This window comes from Anas platyrhynchos, chromosome 6 (genome assembly GCF_047663525.1).
Source record: "Anas platyrhynchos isolate ZD024472 breed Pekin duck chromosome 6, IASCAAS_PekinDuck_T2T, whole genome shotgun sequence".
In the NCBI taxonomy this organism is placed as follows: Eukaryota; Metazoa; Chordata; class Aves; order Anseriformes; family Anatidae; genus Anas; species Anas platyrhynchos.
The window spans coordinates 24,509,936-24,529,024 of NC_092592.1; the positions used below are offsets into that span (position 1 = coordinate 24,509,936).

The 19,089-nt window shown below is 34.9% G+C and overlaps 1 protein-coding gene across 16 annotated transcripts in view; it reads right to left on the reverse strand.

Annotated features, from left to right (window-relative positions):
* Positions 1-19,089, reverse strand: part of PLCE1 (phospholipase C epsilon 1) — a 159,853-nt gene that overhangs the window by 60,363 nt on the left and 80,401 nt on the right. For all 16 annotated transcript variants that reach the window (XM_072039608.1, XM_072039617.1, XM_072039614.1 and 13 more), the window contains one exon: positions 535-851. In XM_072039608.1, coding sequence (XP_071895709.1) covers positions 535-851 — 317 coding nt within the window. The remainder of the gene's footprint in view (positions 1-534; positions 852-19,089) is intronic.

Sequence of the window (19,089 nt, forward strand, 5' to 3'; positions counted from 1 at the left end):
TCATGGAAATCTGTCATGCCAAACAACAATTCTTGTATAATAACATTCAAGACACATACAGTGGTAACATAAATAAATAAATAGTGCAGGTTAGTGTAGTTATATTATATAGAACACAGAAACTTCTAGTTTATAATACTTTTGTGCTGACTCCTATGATCATGCTTAGTCTACAAAAGCCAAAAACAAATAAATAAAACTCCAGCTCCTGAACAAAATAATAAACTGACTGAAAGTATACCCAACACTGTCAGTATAAATACAAAGAAATACAAGGCTGTATTTTTTTTCTTCCTGTTTACTTTGCAACATGCAAGAAAAACTTAGAATGCAATTTTCCAAATTAACTGAGCGAATCAGTCACATAACTCCTATCAAACTCAGTGGAAGTTATTTGGCTAAGCTCCCTGGTCATCTTCATTTACATTTTAAAAAACTGTCTTTACAGATGAACTCTTCTCTGAGGGATATAAAAAAATAACCAACCCACAGGTAACAACCTCTATGAAAAGTAATTCAAAAATTTGGTCTTACCTCATTAAATCTTGTCACAAGATCTTCTACAGCATTATGTTCACCATTTGGGGAAGAAAGTATAGTTGCAGATATGGAAGCTTTAATACATGGAAGCTTGCTTTGACATTCAGCATTACCCAAATCCCTGGTTAAAAAGCAGAGGTAGTCAATGGGTAAGACTTTTCGGTAGAGCTCCTGTTCCTGCTCAGTCAGAATGCTGGCAACCTCCTCCGGGAACTGAATGAGGTGCTGCAGGTCCACCAGCTCTTTGCTGATACCAGCCACGTTGGAAGGAAGGACGTTGGAGCCGGCCATAGATGTACACGTTTGGCGTTCTAAAACAAAACAAATAAAAATTTTATTATGTTTCTCTTCCTTTAACTTGGACTGTGCTGTGCAAATTAAGACATCTTGTTCCTTTTGTTCTTGTAAACCATTCATTCCTTTACTCAGCCATACAGTAATTTATAATTACTTTATATTTAAAGAACCTAACACATTCTTTTAATTGGGGTATTTCCATATACATCTATAAAACTACACCTGGTATTAGCTAGACAGCTGGCAACTGGGGCTTCTGAGATTGTCAAGCTACCTGCCAAAATGTGCTTGCTTCTTGACTTATCCAAACACCTGATTCCATCATCTGCAGTCTTGCCAAGACTCCAAATAAAAGGATTGTCTTGGCAGGGTATGGCTCTCTTTCAACTCCATATTAGAGTCATCAGTACAGAGGGATTTGAGGGGCAGCAGGACTCTCTTGGCACAATAAATAATATTAATGTATAATAATATAGCACAACCCATGTTGTTACTGTGTTGCTTCATACTCCTCTTGCTGTAAGACACAACTCATCTGAACTCACTGCACTGCAAAACTAAATGTCTGAAGTTACAAAACATTTTTCATTCCTCTGGGAAAATGCATATATTTCAGAGTATGCACGTTTTATCCAATATTACAAACGATTCATGGAAGTTTTTAATATCCTAGCAGCAATGTCCCTTGAAAAATAAAACTTTTCCTAAGAAGGAAGAAGCCAAGCTTTGTAAGACCATGTAGAAAGCCTGAAATATCAACACAATGATTCCAAAATATGAGTCTTCCGACTAGGTAAGTTTAGAATGGGTACTCTGAACAATAATTATTCAAGAGTTACTTAAATATATAAACAGTCATAGTAGTATATTCTGTACTCATCTTCCTTCCCAGGAAAAGCAGTTTATTTTTCTGTGTTGCTTCATAAAATAGCTTTATAAGTTTTGTTTTGTTTTGCACACATAATGGATTATACACTCCAGAACTACTTTTTTTTACCTTGTTCTTTTATATATCAATAAACTCTCATTTTATACAGGGTGCAAATCTCCTTTCTGTTCTCTAAACAAAAAAGTTCATAATGACTGATTACAATTCATTCTCTTATAACAAACAAAATATGCTACAAGATGTTTCCCTTGTTACATCCATTTTACACAAACTCTATTATGAACCAGTGGGAAGTTAAAAAGAAAGAAAATTGACTTTTCTTAAAATAGTCCACTAAAAGTCAAAAGATAAATTATAGCAGACCTAAATAAAGCCTTCGGGCTAACAAAACCAGTTGAGAAACTTTCAAGTACTGAAAAGCTTCTGAAAGAGCCAAGGAGTTGTCGTTTTTGTGACTAGACCGGCAAGGAAAAAAGTCATGGACTTCATTTGCATAAGCAATATTGTGGTCAAACAGCGGGGAACAGGTGCAACTTCATTTCTTTCATCCATAATTCACATCCTAGCATGTTTTGATTGTTGATACACATAACTCTCCTGAGTCTGATATTTTGCCTGTCCCTGTTCCATTTTTCTGCACTGTCACAGAAAATCCAGGATTCTCATTCAGCTTCACCACTACCCCATCCATAACTTACACCCTGCACAAGAGTCTCCTACTTTTTCTTGCTCTCCCTCTATTTGCCTGTACTAATCTAGCCATTTTTTCTGGACTACTACTTTGTCTCTTTCTCCCATCTATGACTTTTATCATTTTTCATGCCAGCAACTGATCTGCATTGCTGTCTGCTAGTTTCTGCTGTGAAACTCCCTATCCAGTCCCATTCACGAGTCCTCAAGCTTTGTGTTGGCATTTTATATTCTCCAGTAAACAATCTTGTGGTGCTTCAAAGACGAGGTTCTTGGATTAACTCACAGAATAGAACCGCTTTCAGGCCAAAATCATTCTGTTAGAGTTAAGGCAGGATACAATCCTCAATAAAATTCGCTGCTGTAGCAGCAAGTTGTATTATTCTTTGTGCACTGCCACATCACTGCTACAGCTAGCAGAAGAAAATGGGAAGGACCCTGAGTGTTCATTTGCAAGTTGTCTAATGCTGCAATTGATAGCTTTGTTTATCCTTTTTATAAACAACCGAAGCACATAATCTTTTAAATAGCAAGCACTGCTGTCGTTAATCAAAACAAGATAACCTAGCATTAAAAAAGGGCTCATGGGTTGACTTAATAAGGTGGGGAGAAGTGCCTCATATTCTCTATGAAAAGAATAAATTATTTAAGAATGGGGGAAAAATGCAGAATGTCTGCTTGAGGTATTATTCAGCATAGGCACATCACAAACTCTTGAAAAAACACTGTCTCAAGTACCGTTCTTTTTTTTATTATAAGAATCTTTTTATAAGATTTTACTAAGGAGTTCTATCAACAAATTAGCTTCAGACTAAGTCAACTTTTATTATTGTGAAACCTAGAATTTCCATACATCCTGTATGTGTACAGGCTCTATAAAAGCTATGGTGAATAAACAGATTTCGAGATGCAAATATGTAAAAAAAACGTGTGTACATAAAACTTTTTGTATGCAAAAATTTCAAGAGTCTTGAAGACTTGATTTTTGCTGGCATTTTCTCTTTATTGAACTCTATTATGTTTGTGTTTGATATATTAGCAAGAGATTGATTTGGGATTTTTTTTAAATATGAAAAGCTGGGAGTTCATTTTGACAAAAAAAAATGCACAGAAACTTTCATAAATAAAACGTAAAAAGTTGTGCTAGAAGGTTAGTGTTAATTATCTGCAATCCTTCCAATTATTTTTCCACATATGTATGTTCTACTAAACATGACAGTTATGTGACATATGTGACACTACCTAACAGTAAAAGCAAAATTATCTATTTACCATATTATTTGTAAAGTTAAAATTAAAAGGTGCTTGTTTGTTAAATTTTATTTCATCATGCACCCAGATGATTTATTAATACACAACATGTTATAAATGTTGGGCTGCTGCCGTAAGTTTTCCCTAAGCAGAAATTCAGTACTGGCTTTGAGCAAATAAGTGAATTTTCAGAAATACAGAAGGAAAATAAATACAGCACTGACTGTGATCACACCGAAGTCAAAAGTGCTGATCCTGCTCAAAATTACAGTTGTCAACCCTGCAGTTTGTACTTTGATAAAATCACACCATTTTCCATGTGAGTTCTGACCATGTAAGGACAGTGGTAAAGAATTGCTTTCATCCAAACTTGAACACCACAGCTCTTAAATCTGATACTTCTAGGATTGCATTATGCATCACTACAGTGAGAGTATACCTGGGGAAAAGACATATTAAAAGGTAACGTGTACTACAGTGGTAAACATCAACATCATAAAAATATATATTTGTATCGTATCAGTATTATGCAATATGCGTCTCTTAATTGAAGCCTTTTTAACTAACAATGCTACAGAAATCACCCAAACTGTTCCTGTGCTTTATGAGAACATGCAGTATGTTTATGATGAAAAAATAAAAGCAGACCACAGAAAAACTGAAGACCAAAGGTGAATGACTGTCAATATAGATAATATTGAAACATTCTGTTCAAAACAGAGCAAAAATACAATTAAAAACTCTCCCAAAGCAGAATACCCTTAAATATGTAGCACATGACAGCTTAATTGAACTTTAGATACAGATAAGTAAGCTTCAGATACAGATCAGCGTAACCGGGACAGTGTTACTTTGGTGTCCCTCAGCTGCAACGTATCACAGTACCATAACAACCAAACCAACAAGCTTTTATTAATTTCCTGTTCTTCTTCTGTATAATTAAAAACATATCTCTATCTTTTAATGAACATGAATTCCCCGTTATCAAAATCGAATGCAAACAACCCACTCCGATATCAAAGAGCCCGATATTAAACTCAGTGGGAAGCTTGCCACAGAACAGGATCAAGTGTAAATTTAATTTCACTGTAGAAGTAACTGAAATCAATAGATCCCATTTCTTCAAATTTACATATGAGTCATGTAATCAAAGAATTGAAAACCTACATGCTCTATCTCCATATCCCTAAATCTAGCAATATGAGTTACCTCTTAAAACTGCACATCATCATGCAATTTAAATCATTAGCAGGGGAGCTCTGTAACTACAGGACACTCATGTTAAATAAAATCGTTGTTCAGTATGACCTGAGCATCTGTAAACAGAAGATAATACTCTGAGCAAAGGGAGACTCCCAGATGACTATTTGAAGAAGATAAATGAATTTAGCTAGGGTCAGCAGAGAAAATAATCTTTTATTAGGACAAGTAATATCACAGACATACTCCGGATGCACAAGATCTTTTTCAGGTTTGGAACAGTAAGAACAAACTTCATAGCTAGTTTGACAATACCTACTCTGAGTTTAATTTTATCATGGTAATAACAAGATAATTGGAAAAGGTGATTTCCAGTGCAGCAGTGGTAAGGTCACAACAGGCTAGGTGACAAGAACATTAGTTTCCACCAAAAAAAAAAAAGGGGGAAAAAGAAAAAGATGGATATCAGCTATAGACAATATTTTCCTAGAAGTTTTTGAAAACCAGACTGAACTGTGCTCTCTTCCTAAATCTTTTGCAGTTGCAGCATCAGTCAAACAAAAACCCCAGAAAAAAAATTAGGAGTATTGGTAGAGATATAATCTGCCTGTATCAATTCTGACTGAAAACGCATTTAAGTTGACTAAACAAATGGCTTATAAGCACAGGTGAGACATGTATAGGCCTGGGAAAGAATAACTTTTTTTTCCCACAAAAGGTATGCATACATACTCTTACAGGGCAAACAAAACCCATGCACAGAGAAACATTAATTCAAATTTTAAAGTTGATTACAGAAAATCAATATGAAGACTTTATTGATATATTAACTTTAAATTAACAGGTACATAGCAATTCTTACACTTTTCAAAAGTTTCTACTGACAAGCACGAACTTGAAAATCCATTTAAACTGCGTTTGTGGTTGGATTCAGAAGATCTTGGCTTTAACCTATATATATATATGTATATGCACAGCAATTCAATATACAGAAGGAATTTAAAGTGAAGTATCCCAATGAGCTCACTTCACCTGAGCCTGCCATGCCTGCCTCCAACATCCAAAGCGGACAGCAATAAGGCGCCTTCTGTAATTATATCTACACTGCTGCTCAGGTATTTGGCAGTGTATTCCAGAGATTTTACCACTCCACAAGCTTGAGTCATTGACAGAAATACTTTGCATTGTACCAAAGAAGAATTTGGCTGTTTGTCTCTGAATTTCCATATTCTGTCAACACATTTAACCAACCATTTCCAGGTCCATATGGCTGGTACTGGTTACAGCTGATAGAAACAATCCCAGGTCTATCCATAACAAATGGATGAGTTGGTATTTGCTTCAGGCTGTATTTGCACTGGAGGGAGGAAAAAAAAAGGGGGGGGGTGACATAGGTAACGGCATTTTAACAGTATTTTTGACTCTGCAAAAGCAGTAGCAGTTCCCAGAGCAGAAGTCCTGTTTTGTTCTGATTTCCTAATTCCTTCCCAGTTTAAGGCAACTAGTGAAATGCTGGGACTGCATCTTCCAGCAGACACATAGGGATGACTAGCAATGCCTCCAAAATATCTGCATAAGAATCAGTGTGATACTGTGGTTTAACCCAGACAGCAAACATTTCTACTGTGCCTGAAATAACGGGCTCTGAAGGCAGTGCCTTAAAAAATGAACCCAGGGCTACCACTGAGGTAAATGGATACCTCAGCTACAAAGGACACTTGGTCTTATGCAAGGTTTGGCTGAACACAAAGGCTTGTTCACAGACGTTAAGGAGAGACGAATCAGCACAGTGTGTATTGCCAGAAGTCTGAGGAGACCCACCATCTACATGTTCAGTCAAAAAGCAGCCTTACTACTCTACATGTTTGGCAATGGGCCACCCAAGCCCTGCTATTTTAGGGGACCTTTACCTCTTGCTGTAGCTCATGAAACTATATCCTGATTTCAAAACACCTGCCAGAAGAAGGTTTGATTACAATTTTGGTAGATAGGCAGTGAGTGTGTGTTCAGCTAGTTGAAAATTCAATCCAAAAAGCTGTTTGACAGAACACGGCACACTGTACCTCACACTGCAACAGCAGACTCAAGGTTTTATTGTTTCAGAGGCAACTACAATCATGAAGGCTGGATTAATTCATAAAGGTATTTTTGAGTCCTGCTCTCTCCCTTATTCTCATCTCAGATATACCACTGTATTCTAAATTCTTTCTTTCTTTCTTTCTTTGGCCTTAGTCTCCTGATACTCATTTCTTCTTTGGCAGTCCAGGTATTCATACCACACACAACCAAGACTGCCATCCACTGCACAGAACAGGTCACGCTCAAGCACACCATTGGTACTCTTGAGTGACTTGCTCAGTCCAGCTATGATATAACATCCTATAAAAAAACAGAGCACACTATACTGCTTTTTGCCCACAGAAATCAATCAATAAAATCCCCTTTTAAAATTCTGTGCCATGACAGTGTACAGGTCAATGCACATTTATTTCATTTCAATTTAAAAACAACTTCTAGCCACCTTGCCAGATGACATCCCTAAAGTAGCAAAGATTTCAGATTTCTCTACTTTGAAATAACATTAAATCAACATTTTTAGAGGTGTTTTAAGGACCAGAGGAAGGATAAGAGAATTCAGTTTCCTCATCAGATTAAGAGTAGAATTTTAACTTTATTTCAGGCTAGTGAACCCAGCATTAGACGTGTCCAACTTAAACAAAATTTTTCAAGCCACTTGTGGAATTACATCTGTTTATAAAAGGAGCTTACATCTTGACAGCATGTCAGGCAATGGGAACAGACAGGAAGCCTCACAAACAACTGATTGAAGTCTGAGTTCTTACTCTATGAAAAATTCTCAAAGACAGAAGACGAACAAGACACTCAACAAGATGGTCAGCTAAGGGGCAGGGCCTTGCCAACAGGTTCAGCTGGTGCTTAGCTTTCTCATTGCTCCATCACAGTATTAACAGAAAAGAGCAGGAAGTCAAATATTCCTGTTTCAAGGAGGTATTTTTCTTCAATACATTAATTGGAATTCAGAAGCCACGCTGTCTGGGGCATTATTTGAGTGCTAGTAACAACATAAATCTATATCAATCTCAGCGTCATGGGTTACAAGAACAAGCAGTGTATACAAATACAAAGTTCATATTTAGCTGAACATTAATGTCAATAAATAAAACCCTGCAAATTTCACTTGATACAATAAAAATGAAATACGATATCTATGTTGAAGGATGTTATGCACACAAAAATCTGAAATCTAGTTTGGATGAACAATTGTGGACAGACAGTTGTGGGATGGAAGAGGAACTTGTGGAGTTTTTTTTGGTTGGTTGGTTGGTTGGTTGGTTGTTTTTAGCTTCCACAAGATATTAAAGCTAAAGGCATTTCTTTGCACTGACTATTCCTAACAAAGTAATTTTATTGACTATTCCTAACAAAATAATTTTATTTTATTATAATTTTTATTTATTAAAAATTTTAATATCTGAGTTCTTTCTAATTATACTGATATTTCATCCACCATAACAACAGTAAAGATGAACATATATACCTACTTAACTATGTCTGTGACAATGGCTTTATTGTCACTTTCTCTCCAGGCTACTTAGAAGAACCCTCTCTACTTCCAGTGCTAACCTCACCTCCTATGTCTTTGAATTTTAAGATCTCATTGTGAATCAGAAATGGTGGATGGGTTGAAGCAATTGTGCCCATTCAGTTGAACTCTTTCTACAGGTTAGATTTCTAGATTTCTACAGAAATATAATCTTCTGGTAAACTGAGATAAGACTGCAGTGTCAGATTTACACAGCAATAAATATCTGTCCCACTGTTCAATTTTGCTGCCTCAAATCATGTAGTAATAGCTGTTACTTTGAAGACTCTCTCCAGCAAATTAGGGTGCTCCATGCTCAGATTATGGCTGCTCTGAGTGGAAAGAAATCATAGGTACACTGCCAGACTTCTTGTTAAACTATTTCAGGTTTTTCATTATTTCCTGCAGTGAAATCTCATTTAATGAATCCTCTCCTCTGCCAATCCCCTGGAGATCTTTTCAGTGATATTCTGCTTTCACATGTATTTCACAAAACTTTCTGCTAAAAGCTGGCACATTAGTAGTCCATCAGAATCTTGACTTGGGCTTCTGGCAATCTAGCAACACACTAGCAGAACAGTTGTGTATGCAGCATCTGTATTCATGTTTTCAAGAGCTTTAAAAGTACTGGATATAAATACATTGTACCACATGGAATGTTAAGTTCAAATGCTAAATAAACGTATATATAAATTACTAGATAAGTTCCAGCATCTACCAAAGAAACAGTCAGAAAGGACGATTTATGAGTTGACTTTGGAAGAAAAGTGTTCTAGAAAAAGAACTGTACAATTCTCATTGCAAAATGAACAAGTTTATGCCTGAGTTAAAGCAGAACCCATGCTTTAACATTAGTCCACAAAAACTGATACCAAATACTTCCAAAATCAAAGAAGAGTTTCTGTGCACTGACAGAAGAAAATTAAAATAAAACACACACAGCTCTGAGTTAACCCTGCAATGGAGAAATACCGAGTGGTTAAAGGCAGCACCAGGACTTCAGATCAAGTTTCATATTCATATACTTTGTTCAAGAAGGATGAAAATTAAATTTATTTTATTTTTTTTTCCCACAAATATTTTTTCAGTTTTAAGAATCAAACAAATCTGTTATGAATCAGTGAGAACAGGGGAAAAAAATAAAAATATAATTTCACAGTACATGTATACCTGTGGAAAACAAGGACATAAACATAGCATATATATAAACTCAGATACCCATTAAAGCTGAGGCTCATCATCTCAAATTTTCATATTTTCCTTTTTAAAGTATTATGGACTATATGAAGTGTAGTTGCAGTAAGCCATGGCACTCACAACCTAAATGTCTGTAAAACCACAACATTTCACGTTTGAAACATTTTCAGTTGAAACATTTTCAGTGTTTCAAAGCCTCAGCCTTGAAACATTCCTCTCTAGCCTGAGGGCACTGGCCTTCCACACTGCCTATCTCTGTATTTAGTTAATGAGCTGCTGCAGTTTGCTCCTCAGCTGCACAACTTTTATCAATTGTCACAAACATGATCCCAATTTGTGTTCTTGCCTCAGAAATATATTTCAAAACAAGCATCCCCCTTCTTACTTTGGTCTCACCCTGAATGCCAAGCTATGCGTGACAACAGACACTTTAAAGATACGGGGGAAAGACAGGCATCTTTTCCCACCTCGTCCAGCTATCCAAATACTGCAGAAAATAAGAAATCCTAAATTCAATGAACTATTTCAGTGAAAATTGTTTCACTGTCGATCATTAAAATCATGATTAAAAGCAACTCTAAATACAGTCCTTTAAGGTAAGAATGATAAAGACGCTCGCTACAGCTTCAGTGTCATACCGAGCGAAGCAAACAACAAAACTGCAGTGATGTTTCTACATCAGTGTATTTACAAGTGCATTTACAAGATGAAGGCTTAGATGCCAAATGGAGAAATTGATTTTAATGATAATTATGTCAAGGAATAACATGAGAATTAAGTAAAATCCAATACATGTAGTCTTAATGATTAATTAATCTTTCCTCTTGAATCATCATGTAAAAGATAATCCAGTGAGTGAAAGATGCTACCAGTTTCCACACAAACCAAAAGAGGCAAATCTGCTGTATGAGATATTTTGCTTGCTATTATTTCTGATTATTGGAATAAAATGAAACCAAGTCACATCCAGTAAAAACAACACTAGATTAAACATTCCAGATTTAAACCCTGAAGCTTAGCAATGAAAGAATTTTAAAGGAATGTAAAGGCGCTTGAAAAATGTTTGATCAATTCAGAGGTTTCATCATTCTGGCTGGCTCTCAGAAGTTACTGAAACTGAATCTGATTATAACACTAGGTCAAGTTCTGTCCTCTACATAATTATTTCACAGAGAAGGAACGAATAATAGAACCCCTAACAGAAAATACTGTTGACACTGTGTTCAAAGTATCTTTGTGTGACTTGCTAAGAAACCATGTTCACTCTTTTACATTGCATTTTATCTGACACAAATTCAACTTTTTATCCTTGCAGCTGTAGCAGAAAGCTCCGACATACACCTTCACCACTTAGTTTTGGGAAGAATTCTCTTACTAATTTACTGTGTGATCTGAACATTCCACGAGCAGAATACATATGAACATGAGAGTTAATGCATGAGCTGTAATTTAATTTGAAGTCCAAGACTTTTACGTTGCAAATGAAAATAAAATCGAGGAAATCTTTTCTGTATTAAAATAATAATAATAATGATCAACTTACAGAATAAATGTCCTAAGACATTAAACATGCCTAACAGTTAAGGTAGTGTAATATACTAAGGTATAAGTAAAAAAATGTATTAGAATATTTCTCAGCTATTGTGATAATAATTTTGTACTACTAGTCAGCAGTGAGCAGCAGGAAAAAACTACTTTCAAATTGCTGTTATAAAAAGTACCAGGATTTAGAAAGATTCCTTAAAAAAAAAAAAAAAAAAAAAAAAAGAGTTGATAATAATAGTGAGTTCTGTATTGCTATACAGATGTATTTATTACCATGCAGTAATTCCACTCATTATTTCAAAATTCACTATATAAAGGAAAATTTAAAAGGACTCTCATCCATGACTAAACGAATAAACCAGGGATACATACTTTTAAACAAGATACCAAAAAGTGAAGAAGTGATAAACTGGAAATAAATTGGTGGGTTTCACGCAGTATGAAGAACAGATACTACTCTTAAACAACATTAATTTAGCACTTGCACTTCATTATTAAAGAAATAACATACAGGTACTTTGAAATTTTAAGAGTATTCACTAGAATTGGTCAAAAAGAGAGGGCAGGGCACTGGTTTAGATGTGAAAATGAATACACAGTTAACAGACAGAAAAACCCATAGAAACTTCAGTCATTAGTGACCCAGTCAATAACATGGCTGCAGCCACAATATTCCCTGGGAATGTTGTGTAGTAGGGGGATGACTCTTCTTACACATTCTGCTGTGTACTGGAAAGATGGTCAGCTACCTCTACGTCCACACACAGAGCTGTGCTACACTCAAAACAATATTTTACCTATTTAGAGTGTGCAAAAACACAGAAGAAAAATAAGAACCCATGTCATTTCTGTAATCCTTCCATAAATGCATAGATACATACAAATACAACATTTTATATTTGGATTAAAAGAAATTAAGGCAAGCTATATTCCATTTACTTTTTTTTTTTTTTCTTGGAGTTAAGTATGGATTATCTTCAAAGCTAATATTAATACAGCACATCAGCAAACTACTGTAAAAGCAGTTTTGGAATATACAGGCAGAGTCTCATTGAGTTAAGCACACGTGTTTTAAAGGAATATACTTGGAGGCAGTATAAAAGGTACTTTGGCTTAAAAATGATTTTAACAACTGATAAACGTCTTCAACATTTATTCGCTGGGAAGGAGAGGCATAATAAAAAACAATAAAAAAGGATATAAAATGAAGACAAGGTATTATAAACAGGTTTCACTCTTTCCCTGAGAAATATGATATCACAGGCTAAGTTCTACGAGTGCTCTCAGGTCAAAAAGTTTGTTACTTTACAAGTGTCTTAAAAGAAACATTTAAAAATACGATGGTCATGTAACACATTCCTTCCATGTACATTCTGTACTATCAAAGATCCAAGCAGTTTGAAACATACACTAGCTGAAAGCTCTGGGAGCTTGACGAGTCTCTGCCAACCCAGGTAGCCAGAGAGACATGGGAGAGTATCTCACATATAAAACTCCCAACACACGCAAAGGGATCAGTACAGAAAAAGAATAGGTAGTTTTCCTAACACGTTTATTGTTTACTTTGGGTGAATCAGTGTATGTTCGTTCGTTCGTTCGTTCTTCCCTCAGACAGTCTTTTCTCCAAGCTCACTGGCAAATATGTAGTATCTATTAAAATTAGATTATTGTACATTTATGAAGAATGCCAAATTATTTATTATTATTATTATTATTTGTTTTGTTCTGTTTTCCCATGTAGGGTTAAACTGTAACCCAGGAATCCAGCCGGTGAAAAGGAGAGTGTGTAGCTACACATGAATAAAATCTAATTTTTGCCATACTGTTGTTTCAGAAGGGAAGTAATTCAGCTCTTTTGCTTGTGCAGATTACTTTCCCATCTAACCTAGGAAAAGCAAAACCAATCTCTCTGACTAGAATAGCAGCAATTCTCTTAGTTATCCCCGTCTCACATTTCTTCCTGAACTGCACTTTGAATGCATGTTTCCAGCGTAGAACAGTTACTACTTGGTAAAGAATGTAGCTCCCGTAACTAATACTAAGAACAAGATTGCATAATATGTTTACACAAATGATAGAAGCTATTATATAATTTCTTCCTTTTAGAATACAGCTTCGAAATTTTAAAAGGGAATTTTAGAAAGTATCTTTTAATGCAAAAAATCTAATCAAACCCATTACCAGAAAACTTTCAAACAAGTTGTAACAGCAGGCATCCTTGGCAAGTTCGTTTTCCCATATGAGGAAGACGACGGGAAGCTAAGGGAAATTAATATACTATTTTTATAAAAGAATAACATGATTTTACAACTTCCCACCACGGTATGTCATATTTGTGATGTTATATCATGTTAGTATTTCTTTTAAGAAAGTATTGCTACTAGCAAGCTTTTCTTAGCAAGCTTTCTGGAATCACCAGGGCTGTGCCAGGAGCCCAGTTTACGGGATGCTGGGAGGCATTTTAAAAGAAAAGAGAGAAAAGCAGCAAAACCTGTGTTCTGGTCAGATCAATATGATCAGAGGCCTTCCACTGACATACAGAACACATGAAATTCAAGGTCACTTCGTTTCAGTGGTTATACCAGTGACTGAAGGACCTTGCCACTCCAGCAGGAACCATGACTGCAATACAGTTCAGACACAGACAGGTGAGCCACCCAGCTACTCATGATTTTTACCAAAGACAAACCAGAATTTAGTGTAAATTGTAAAATTATATATAAGAAGCAGTCTACCTGGGTTAACAAGTAATTCTCTGAGCCAGTTACTTGCTGGATCAAAGGCAGCTAGTCTGACATGAGCTCAGTAAGTATACACTATATAAATGTTACTGTAAAATGACCATAATACAAATCTGACAGATATTAGTCATGAAACAAATGACAAAGAGGAGTCATAGAAATCAAATAATGCTATAAGGTAATTTAATTTAGCCTAGATGAACTTTTGTCAAGGACGGCTACATGTAATGAAATCAATCCTGAGATGACATAGAGGGAGAGAATCATTCTTAAAATTGTATTAACTCAAATATAAAAATATACTGCATGAATTCCTGACTCCACTGCTGTCATTGGCAATTTTGTCACCAACTGACAGGGCTGATCGCACCTTGTGAGATGCTATCTTTTCATTTTCCTCATGAAAACCTATATTGCAGAAACTCCTCTAATTCTTGTTATTTGCCTACGTGTTTTAGCAACAGATTCTCATGTTCAACAAGTCCATCTATGACAGAAAGATTATTAATCAAACAAAATAATTTTCTTGACAGTACAGCCAATAGGTGTGGAAATGGAAAGACAGTAAACATTAAGAAAATGCATTATTATTTATGAATATATAACTAGTCAAAAATATTTCTTTATTTGTGAAATTATTACTTGCATTCTGTATAAAGATGAATCTCTTAGTCTACATTTAACTTTTTTTAGAGGGGAGAAGTAATTAGTATTCCAAACACAGTAAGCAAAAAAAAAAATGTTTTGCCTAATCAAAAATTAGATTCTATAAAATTCTATTTATTTTAATTCAGAATTGGATTTGAACATCCACATGTCATATGTAATGCCATATCCTACACTCTTTAAATATTTCTGTACATCTTTCTTGATGAACTAGTAAAATGTCAAAAGCAAATCACCTGCAAATCCATCAGCAAATGTGAGGGCTTCTTTTAAACTCCATAGAATACAGTGTTGCGGCCATGTATGACTTAGTGATATGGTTTAGTGGAGGACAGGTTAGTGTTAGGCCAGAGGTTGGACTAGGTGATCTTGGAGGTCTCTTCCAACCTAGACAATTCTGTGATTCTGTGACCTAAAATTAAACTTGCTAGAAAACTTCAAAACTTTTGGTACTGCTATATTAACAGATAAATCTCACGAAGTGAAAAGTCCAGCTGTATGAACAAACTAGAACATTTTAAAATCCATAAAGGTACCAGAGAGCAAAGAACTTAGTGACAGAATAAATAAACCACAACTGTGTACCGATTTATAAATTTCCACTTAACAAAATGCTCAAATTCATGAAGATTATAGCAATGAACAACATATGCAAAAGATTCTCAGCTGTTCTACATATATGTAAGTAGATGTATTCACTCACATAATGCACTCACAATGGAGAGCAGACCATGAACCACCAATTAAGTATTTTAGATACTGTTTCTGTAATTACTTAACATTCAGATCCAGTAATTTAAGCAATTTCTTTAGGTTAATTATTTATAGATCTACGTATCAGTACATAAAAGTTGATCTGCAAATTTATTAGGAGAATCAGCAACAACATGCCTTAAGCTGAATTTTTGGTTGATTTACAGTACATGGCATGGGCCCAGATCTGAGGGAATGTTGCAGATTTCCTGAAAAACTACAGCAAATATCTTAATCTCTCAATTTGTTATTTTTTTTTTTTAAGAACAAATTTCTTAATAGCATCTAGCAGTTAGACACATTGAAATTTTTATTTTATTTTTTATTTTCTACCATTTGTTAATAGCCTATTTGGCTTATGAAATTTCCATTCAGTTCTTACTAGCTCTCTCAATTCAGTTTATTCCAAGTCATGATTTAACTAGGCTAACAGCCACAGAAAAACTATTGTCTGCTGAAATTCACTGAGGCCCTCAGAAGCTATTAGTTCTAAAGTATGCTTTCATCTCAATGGAAATGCCAGTGTGCTTAACAAACTGCGAAGTCCAGAGAAGAATCTATAGTCCTGAGACAGTGAAAATATGACGTAGCTTAATGAAAAACACTCAACAAAATCACAAGAACTGATGAGATTTCAGAGCTGAAAAGCTTTTCTTTATTTCTTTTGGATGTATGTAAATTACAGAGTGGATGAGCCTGTGTGATTTAACCTTGGAACTGAAATCTGTTTGATGGCTCAGAAGTTTAAGCCATGGAAGGATTAGTGAAATTCAGCAAACTGCAGAGCGCTGGCACATGTCTGGAAGCTGAGAGTGAAAACAACAGACTACATAAAGCATTAAACAAACCTTTACTTTGTAACAGAAGTTTCAACACGTACAGCTTTGCCTCAGTATCACTTATTTCATACTACCTCAAATATAAAAGCTTCAAATACTATTTATCTAAGACTTTTTACAGCCTCAGTAGTTATCTCTATTTCTGCTATGCTATAACTACTTATTTTCTTTATCTTTTTTTCTCGTTGTTTGGTGCATGTCTCTGGGGAGTTAGGGTAAGCTGAATTGGGAAGGATATGGTTATAAAAGATTGCATTCAAGGAAATGGACCTTGACTATATATATTCTACTGTTGACAATTGTTGTAAAAAGGGAAGTATTTATTCCATTTTTTGTTTCCCCAGGATTAATATGCTTACTACACAAAAGCTCTTCTAAACAGTCACAAGATTTAACTAATGAATTGTGTCTTTGTCACTAGCTTTTAGCAGATTATACTGGAAAACGTGCTTGACATCCTTTTCTAACATGAAAACATAAACAAATAATTATTTTGATATCTGAAAACTTAATTTTAAGGGAAACTAGTTCATTCTCTAGAAGTACCTAATAAAAATTAACATTTGGCCTTTTTTGTCTTCCTTGTGGCGTCACTGCTATCTGTGGCGTGGTTAAAGTTTAAAGTAGAGCTAGGGCCAAGTTTGACAACCATATTGTTCACATAGTAGGAAAACAAAACACCTCAGCCTTGCTTTAAGCTGAGGGTTGGACTAAATAGGTTGGACTAGATAACCCGCACAGTCCTTTCCAGCCTGAATGACTCCATGACACTAAAAACAAATATTTTTTTTTATTATTTTTTTTTTTAAGGAGGAAGAGATGGCAAAAAAAAAAGGAGATGGCAAAAAGAGATCCTTCTGCATTAAGTAAACTGCATTAATTAAACATTAATTAAACTGAGGACACCAATAGCACAGCATTTTTTCTGCTTTTAAAGATGTCAACAAGCCACAGATCATGCAGAAAAGAGATATAAAATTATTCTAGGGTCGAATTGTAAGAGTTGGAGGGAAAGATTTAGATCAGAAATACATAGCTTTAATTCACCAAATGAGAACTGAGAGGTGGTTTGATTGTAGAATTCATGTAAGCATTTTCAGCAGGGAAAATATATCAGTTTTAAAATACTTTAATCCAGCAGAATAAAAGCCTAACAAGAATAAACAGTTGGTACTTGATGACAGATAACTTTAAACCAGAAACAAGTCACACCCCTTTGACTCTGAGCACTACTGACCATGGGAAAAAGCTATGCACATGGGTGGTGGTTCGGAGGCTTCCTCCAAAGGCTTTACATGAACACTGTTGCAACCACTGAGCTTAAAATAGAGACTATTGTGGTAAAGTAAATGACATCTTATAAAGGATGTTAGACTATAAGTCTCTATTGACAATAGGCTTTACAATTTATAAACTGCCTTATTTTGCCTAACATCAGGTAAAATAATATTACCTATAGCCCTTCTATCTTGAAATTGGCTGTACCATCATCCATTCAATCACTTAACTTTTTTTTTTTTTGCCTCTCAAGACTTTTCTCTCATGTAAGATCTTTCTAAAATCAGTCCCTCCGTATTCAGCTACATGCACCTTGCTGTTTTTGTCTTGCTAGTTTTGCCAGCCAACACTGCCTATGTCCATTTTCTTTTCCAGTTTTTATTCTTTGATAATATTTTCTGTATATTTGCCCTCTTTCAGCTCTGATTTGCACTCTCTCCAATTGCTCCGTATCATCTGGTTACAAACTGTACAGTCATCTGTGACAGGACTGAGAGGACTACTGTGTGGCTTTTACTTATAATTCCATTTTCTTTTCTTTTTCCTTTTTTTTTTCTTTATTTCTTTTTGTTTCTCTCAGTCAAGCAGTGAACACATTACCACAACATGCCATACTTAACCAACAGACAGCTTGTGATGCACTGTAACTACCAAGTTCTTTTTTTGGCAACTGTTTCCCACCAGCCCCTCCAGTCTGACAAAGAATAAGATAATTTTCCTTACAACAGAAGCAGAAAACTCTTACTTACATGATTCCATGAATTATTTTGTTATTACAGCTATAAATGAGAAATAAAATACTATAATACTGACCACATTTTAACATCATTAAGTGGTAGCAACTTCCATTCTTTGTGGCATCTAAAAGTAATGGAACGAGCAATTTTGTTTCCATTTGAAAAGATGTGATTTTCTAAAAATTTTCTAAAAGTTTTCTAAAAAACAAATACTGTTTGTTTGTTTGTTTCATTTTTTAATGGAAACGGAATGTGAAGACATAATTTTGTATTAATCAGCACATGTCATCCACCATGCCTGTATTTCTCTGACTTACGGTCATATGAAAGAGAGGTCAAATATGCAGGAATGCAGTCCACAAGAGTCTGCTGTAAGTCAAATAAAATGTGAAAGTAAAACTACCATTTTCAGGTTTATGGAAAATGCATAGAGAATGATGATCTTTTTCAAAGATATAATATTTTATCTGTAAGAAGAAATATATTTTAGAGATGCATTTTTGCAGAAGTGCAAAATGTAACATATTAAACACCAAATCGTTGCACAAAATTTTAGGATAAAATTATTTCAATTGAAAATTTCATACTGGAGTGACTAAAATGTTTATGAATTTTTATTGAATTCATCCAAATGTTCTGGCCAATGAGTAGACAACTTTTGCAAAAATCATGTTTTCAAGATAAAGCGTATCAACTTTTCATTCTGAAACTGATCTGTATTTGTTCTTTCTAAATTATATTATTCTACAAATATAAAACACAACTTTTTTCATTTTGGTGTTCAAAAGTAGTTTTGCTTTTTGGGGGGGTTGGCTGTTTCTTTTATACATTAAAAAAAATAAATCTAGTATTTTTTAGTTCT